At 47.8% G+C, this 7,219-nt stretch overlaps 1 protein-coding gene across 1 annotated transcript; it reads left to right on the forward strand.

The window, feature by feature from the left end:
• LOC8084562 (NAC transcription factor 29) lies at window positions 4,246-7,004 on the forward strand. The gene is made up of 3 exons (XM_002465283.2): window positions 4,246-4,793; window positions 4,958-5,262; window positions 5,896-7,004. The coding sequence occupies exons 1-3, from the start codon at window positions 4,628-4,630 to the stop codon at window positions 6,565-6,567; spliced, it is 1,143 nt and encodes a 380-aa protein (XP_002465328.1). The 5' UTR covers window positions 4,246-4,627; the 3' UTR covers window positions 6,568-7,004.

Below are 7,219 nucleotides of genomic sequence, written 5' to 3' on the forward strand. Positions count from 1 at the left end.
TTAGGATAAAACCATATCCATTTTCCTTTGTCAATTTTCTTACCTTTTTCCATTTGAGATATATGATACAAATTTCATATAATCATTTGCAATGAAACAGTTCACAAAACTCATAAGTCCTACGTCTAGAGGTTCAAGAGAGAGAAATAATGATTTTCTCATCTATTGAGGCCGGATGAGACTTCAGTTGGAGCTGCGTCCTTGATTTCCAACCTCTTAAAAGAAGGCCAGATTAGAGCTCCGTTGGAAATACTCTTATGGGACCCCATGTAAAACTTCTTGTAACTGAGATCGAACTCCTTTAATGTGCATGCATACAGCACAGGAGCACAAGGCCAACGGCCTTGTTCGTTTGGCTGATAAGCCACGATAGAAAGTACTATTAGGTACTTTGTTGTTTGAGAAAAACATTGCTAAATGGCCAGCAGATTTTTTTAGCATAGTTCAAGATTAACCAAAGTACTCTGAGCTGAGAGTCAAGGTAAGATTGATCAATTCAATCAAGTCATTTCGAAACTGCAGTCATCAAACCAGTGGTCTAATCGCTGTATTTAAGGATTGTTTCAACGCATAGTGGCTCTTTGCCGGTTTGCCCCCCGGCCTCTCATTCTCTCTCGATTATATTCTTTCTACTACAACGATAATGGTCGAGGAGCTAGCTGGCACTAGAACTCGGTAGCTACGCGTCGCCCTCAAACTTCTTTCTACGTGTACGCGCGCTCCTCCACATTCACTGCGTTTATTTACTTGCAAGAAAGAAGTAACCGCGCAAAAGCCCTCGACGCACACGATCGATCCATCCATCTCCTGCTCCGCGCTGCGGGCATGCGCGGTCGACACGTGCCTCGACAGCGACGACGCGAACCGCGCGGCGACGACCGCAAAGTAATACTCGATATGGAATTCCATTCTGTTTTCGCGACGGCGACCGCCGGCCGGGCCAGCCGCTGGATCGCGCGCGCATCCATCCATCCATCCATCCATCCATCCGCCGATCCGCCCCAGCCCCCGGCGTCGCTGTTACTGTCACAGCGTCACGCCGCGGGCGTCCATGACGCATGAGACTCCGGCCGGCGCCGTGCGGTGCCCTGCCATTTTTAGGCCCCTCTAGCTCTTGCTTCTCTGTGCACTGGCCAGCGCGCGACGTCTCATTGAGCTGCATGAGCGTACTGTGAGCTGATCATTGGATCACTGACTAGCTGCTAATTATAGCAGTACAGTACTGGCAGCGACGGATTGACAGATAGATCGAGAATCGACCCGGCCACCGGCCAGCTACGGGACTGTCGTCCCCATCCTATGGCGATCAGGATAACCATGCACGCTCTTAAACTAAGCCAGCAGCCACACAAATATCCAGGCCAGCTGCTAATTCCGTCTGTGGAATCACGGAAAGCTCGTCGCCGGCAAAAGATAATCACGCCATCAGGGTCAGGCCACGACTTGCCTGAAACGTGCCGGTGGTGGGGCCCCGGTGTTTCTCCGCCCACCGCGAGAGAGCAGCCAGTGGATCACCGGGCGTGCCGGGTCCCACTGGGGCGCATTCGGATAAAGATTAATTTTTTATTATTATTGTAAAAATCACTTTGCTTATTGGCATTAGACGACCTGCTGCAATTTAGTGGGATTAGTTTTGTGCAGGTGTTTGGTCTTGTGATGCCGTCACTGCTACTCGGCGTTTCCGCTTGACTTCAACTTCCCACTTCGCAGCAGGTACCGCGGCCAGGTCATTTTGTATTTTTGGCATGCATCTGTTCCAAGAAATAAAACCACACGATGGGAACATATGGCCCCTTATATATAGATTAACATATAAATCGGTCAGGATGTGATGGTTTCCAAATATGATGTTCGTTTGTGAAGTTAACACGAGAGAGAAAAATAAGCAGAGTTCAGCTTGTTGGGTTACATGTGGTACAAAATGTGTGTGCTCGTTGTGTGTGCTCACATTTTTTATTCGTTTCAGGATAAAACTGTATTGTTATTTGGGCCTTGTTTAGTTCACCTAAAAAACAAAAAGTTTTCAAGATTCTCCGTCACATCGAATCTTGCGGCACATGCATGAAACATTAAATATAATTGAAAACAAAAACTAATTACACAGTTTGTCTGTAAATTGCGAGACGAATCTTTTGATCCTAGTTAGTCTATGGTTAGAAAATATTTAACACAAACAAACGAAAATGCCACAGTAGTGAAATCAAAAAAATTTCAACCTTGGTGGTAGATGATGTGTCTATCAATAATGATACGTCAGTGATGACTTCGTGTCAGAATCTATCAATTCGGCTCTAGTTTCCACATGCTTATAGGACTAGGGTGCATATAGGAATGAGCTGTGTTATGTATGAATGTCTGCCCATGTTGTGATTAAAAATACGAAACCGTGTTCTTTCAAAATGCCCTGATGATATATCAAAAAACTATCGACCAACCTAGAAAACTCTGTGTACACACGTAATCACCGAATGAAAGCAAAATATTGGACTAGCACAAATTCTCTAACCGCTTAATTATATATATACACTATATAAAACATGTGTACATGTATATCTTGCGAACCCTGCTATACATGCCAATTAGATATATTATATATGAGTCTAAGAGGTTAGTCTCAATGGATTTCATAGGTATTTTAATGAACACTAAACAAGCTACGAAGTTAATAAGTCATCATGCACAATGTTAATGAAGATAAATTTTTAAAAATTTATGGGAGTAAAATGAGTTTTCTTATTTATTGAGAATGAAACTAGTATACAATATGTTTCCAACACATAACAGTCTTAAAAAGTGGGACATAAAATCCTCGCTAAAACTGACAACTTTCGTATAACTAGTTCCATATAGGGATTAAATTCGCACTAAACCCACAATAACAATGATCATACTACACGCATGCAGTTATGTCGTATGTTGATTTTCACTTATGATGATGAAATATGTGATATACATCTGGATTCCTTCTTACCACGTGGAGGACTGAAGCGTGCACATGAGGAGATAAGGTAATTAAGGTGGTACGTGCTGCACCTGGGATTTTGGCCTTTCGATAGACAAAGACCTTACATGTCAAGTCAATGCAACTAATCAATTCAGTCAAGAATCAAGAGTCAAATAAAATGATAGATTGGATCTGTCGAGTCGTTATTCGACGAAAAACAATACGACAAGCAATCGAGTTCACACGTATCCTTTTGATGTTATGTTATATATATCTCTCGGTTTTTCCCGTTCAAAAAATTATACCTCAGTTTAGAAATCCAGAAGCAATTTATGCTGGAAAATTTTACACCAGGTTTTTCTTTTACTGAAATGAGTGGAGGGGATTAAAAAAACAATCTTATGACAGATTAGAAACGAAACAACAATCGAAATGGTTGGCCTAATCGTCGCAGAGAAGAAAAAGGCGTTGCATATGCATCCTCATATATGCGGACACACAAGATAAGAGTGAGATGCATGATCCCAGGTACTCTAGGTGATAAAAAGCTAAAGACAAGTTAAGAATCCGTGTGGTGGTGCCGCTGTTTCTCTGTGCTGTGCACCTTCATCAATTGTCCCATTGCCCCGGCCCCTTGCCCAAAAAAGCTCCAACAAGGAAATATTTGCAGCATCCCTTGTTTGGTCGCCGTATGTATCCCCACACCAAAGCAAGATAATTGAAAATTATGACATGGACTTACGGCTGGACCTACACATTTGTTAACACGCCAGGTACGTACGCTCCACGCATGCATGTTTATAGAACTTTGGTCTTTTTTTTTTTTAAACGTTATGAATAATATCGTCCTTTTTGTCGTCAGTCCATATAAAAATCCATACACACATATTGTTTTTCTTTCATAAAGAGCCACCAAGTCGCCAGTTTAATTATTATCCTCCTTTGTATATTTCGTTAATCCCTCTTGTCGTCATTGAATGATTTGCTGCGCCTTTTCCCGCTGCCGCAGGCCACAAGCTAGCATATGGGTTGGATCCCGGCCCCCATCGGCGGCCAAGTCGCCCGCGCGGGTGACTGGAATGGAAGCATCAGAGGCTCAGAGCATCTCTGCTGCCAGGGCGCTCAACGCCAACACGTGCCGGCGCGGCCGAGTTCCAGCGGCACCCGTCACGGCCGGGGCCCTCAGCCCACCAATCCCTCCCCGTCCTGGCGTCCCCGGTGCCACCACGCCGGACGCTAGCCACACAGGCCGGCCATTCCTCCTAACCCAACCCCCCGTGTTCGTTCTCGTCTGCGGCCTCTCCTCTCGATCGGCCACCACCTCCCGAATCCACCCGGCGCTGGGGCCCTGCAGCTGCTGCGGGCGTCGTCGTCACGCGCGCAAGCGGACAAGCATCCGCGTGCTTATAAGCAGACCCTCCCCTCCCGTCCCCAAAAATTCCATTCCCCCGTTTCTCCTAGCTACTCCCTCCTCCGATCGATCCAGGGTGCGAGAGCAGAGCTCTGGTTATTAGTTTAGTTTAGTCTCCCTCAAGCTCGTGGCGCAGCAGCGGATTCGAATTCGTTGAGAGGAGGTGGATTAGCAGCCGAGGCCTGCAGCTAGCTATCTAGGGTTTTGTAGTGAGAGTTCCTCGCAGTCGCAGGCTTCGCTTGGTAGCGTCGTCGGCCGGCCGGGAGCCAATAATGATCATGGCGAACCCGGACATGCTGCCGCCGGGGTTCCGGTTCCACCCGACGGACGAGGAGCTCATCCTCCACTACCTCCGCAACCGCGCCGCCAACGTGCCGTGCCCGGTCGCCATCATCGCCGACGTCGACATCTACAAGTTCGATCCATGGGACCTTCCATGTTAGTACCCCTGCTGTACCCTCGCGCGCCTGCACTCGCATCACATCTATCGTGAATTTCTCGTAATCCGGCCGGATGGTCAGATCCAGAGATCTCTAGCTGATGATCCGTGTGTAAATACTAACAACGATTTTGCCTTGATTGATGTGCATGTATTACTGCAGCCAGGGCAGCGTACGGGGACAAGGAGTGGTACTTCTTCAGCCCGCGCGACCGCAAGTACCCAAACGGGATCCGGCCGAACCGCGCCGCAGGATCCGGCTACTGGAAGGCCACCGGCACTGACAAGCCCATCCAGAGCAGCGCCACCGGCGAGAGCGTCGGCGTCAAGAAGGCGCTCGTCTTCTACAGGGGCCGCCCGCCCAAGGGCACCAAGACCAACTGGATCATGCACGAGTACCGCCTCGCCGCCGACGCGCACGCCGCACACACCTACCGCCCCATGCAGTTCCGCAACGCCTCCATGAGGGTACGAGATGATATACGTTGTTGATCACTCATCAGACCATATATAGCTTTTGCATACAATTCCATGAAAAACTTAGCTAAATTCAAAGAATAAAATGATGAGAAGAATGAGATCCCTACTCTCTAGCTTTTGCCTTTTAATTTCCATGTAGTTATATATATCCCCTGCATGTCAGTATCATGGTGTAGCTAGCTAGTTGCATGCGTACCAGACATATGCGTGCTCAGTTTGTTGCACCGCTTGCGCATGCAATCACCGATGCACCCTCTGATCCATCTTTTTGGCGATGTTTCTGATGCGGGTTCCCGGCACACGTCAAAATATATTCTTTATCGCATCGGTTTTGTGGCTTGCCAATAGACGCAAGGGCCGCTTTAGTCTGTGTGTGTGTGTGGCGCGGCTTTCTTTCTTTTTTTTAAAAAAAAATGTTCTTTAGGCATACTTGGCATGGTTGCACCAAGTCAATTGATCCGACAATGATAGCCGCGACGATGCGTACGTGTTGACGATTGATTCATTATCTGCAATTCTGCACCCGATTTGTGTAGCATTGATTATTTTAATCTCCAGCCTCTTCCTAATTTATTTGTGTGATGGATTGATCGTCTCTGCGGCGCATGGTGTGTGGTGCAGCTGGATGACTCGGTGCTGTGCCGGATCTACAAGAAGGCCAGCCACGCGCCGTCCATGGCGGTGCCGCCGCTCTCCGACCACGAGCAGGACGAGCCCGCCTGCGGTGGTGGCGGCTTCGACGACAACCCGTACGCCGCGACGAGCGCCGCCATGATCCTGCAGGGCGCGTCGTTTCCGGCGATGCATGCCGCGCCGGCCGGCGCTCCGCAGAGGATGCCCAGGATCCCGTCCCTCTCGGAGCTGCTGTTCAGTGACCCCTACTTCTTCGAGGAGGGCGGCATGCAGCAGGACATGGCACGGCTCAGTAACCACCACCACCAGCAGCAGGCCCCTCTCCTCGGCCGCCCCATCACGAGCCAACTGCTGGTCAACAACGGCAACAGCATGATGTCCGGAGGAGGGCAGATCCCGCAGCTGGACCCGCCGCCGGCCTCGACGTCGGCCGCTGGCGATGGCGCAGCTGGCAACAAGCGCAAGAGATCGTCAGCAGAGACGAGCACTGCTAGTGCCAGTTTGCTGTCGAGCCAGCAGCAGGCGTCAGCAGGCAAGAAACCGAACGGCTCCTGTTTCGGTGCAACGACGACGTTCCAAATAGGCAACGGGCTGCAGCTGCAGGGGTCGTCGCTAGGCCACCAGATGCTGCTTCATTCTTCTAACATGGGGATGAACTGACTGACAGATTGCTGTTCTCCACTGAAAGCTATACGTACTTGAGCATTCAATTGTGATTTGAACATCGGGATCTATTGCACCAAATACATATATAGGCTTTCCTCAAAAAAAAAACATATATAGGCCTAAAATATAAAGCAATGGTTACTATATATTAGTAGGTAATCATTAAAGGGATTGTACTTGTAGAGTCCAGTAGTAGTGTCAACTAGCTATATAGTTGCTAGGGACGCCATAGTTGATTGAGGTTTGCGGTGTGTAAACATTTTGATCTCCTGTACATAGTACAATACTATGTACTACTCAATCTTATTACTACTACTACTAGTAGTAGTTCAAAGCTAACTAGATAAGGCTTTGAGATCATTGAAGAATTGGAAGTCAAGAACAGGAGAAATGTGTTGATTAATATCCAGCCGGCTTTATTTGCTCATATATCTGCATGTAAAACATTTTATTGTGCCATGCTTAATTCCTCAGAGTACGAAAATGCTTATTAGATCGTGCTTATATATCGCGACGCTTTCGGGATTACATCGCGGATAACTAAAGCACGCAATACAACCACACAGGTGTCACTCAAAGAGAAAGCGAAAATGAATTACCATAGCCACCAGGCAGAGGTTGAAATTCCTTCCTGCTGGGATCGATA

This window comes from Sorghum bicolor, chromosome 1 (assembly GCF_000003195.3).
Source record: "Sorghum bicolor cultivar BTx623 chromosome 1, Sorghum_bicolor_NCBIv3, whole genome shotgun sequence".
Classification (NCBI taxonomy): domain Eukaryota; kingdom Viridiplantae; phylum Streptophyta; class Magnoliopsida; order Poales; family Poaceae; genus Sorghum; species Sorghum bicolor.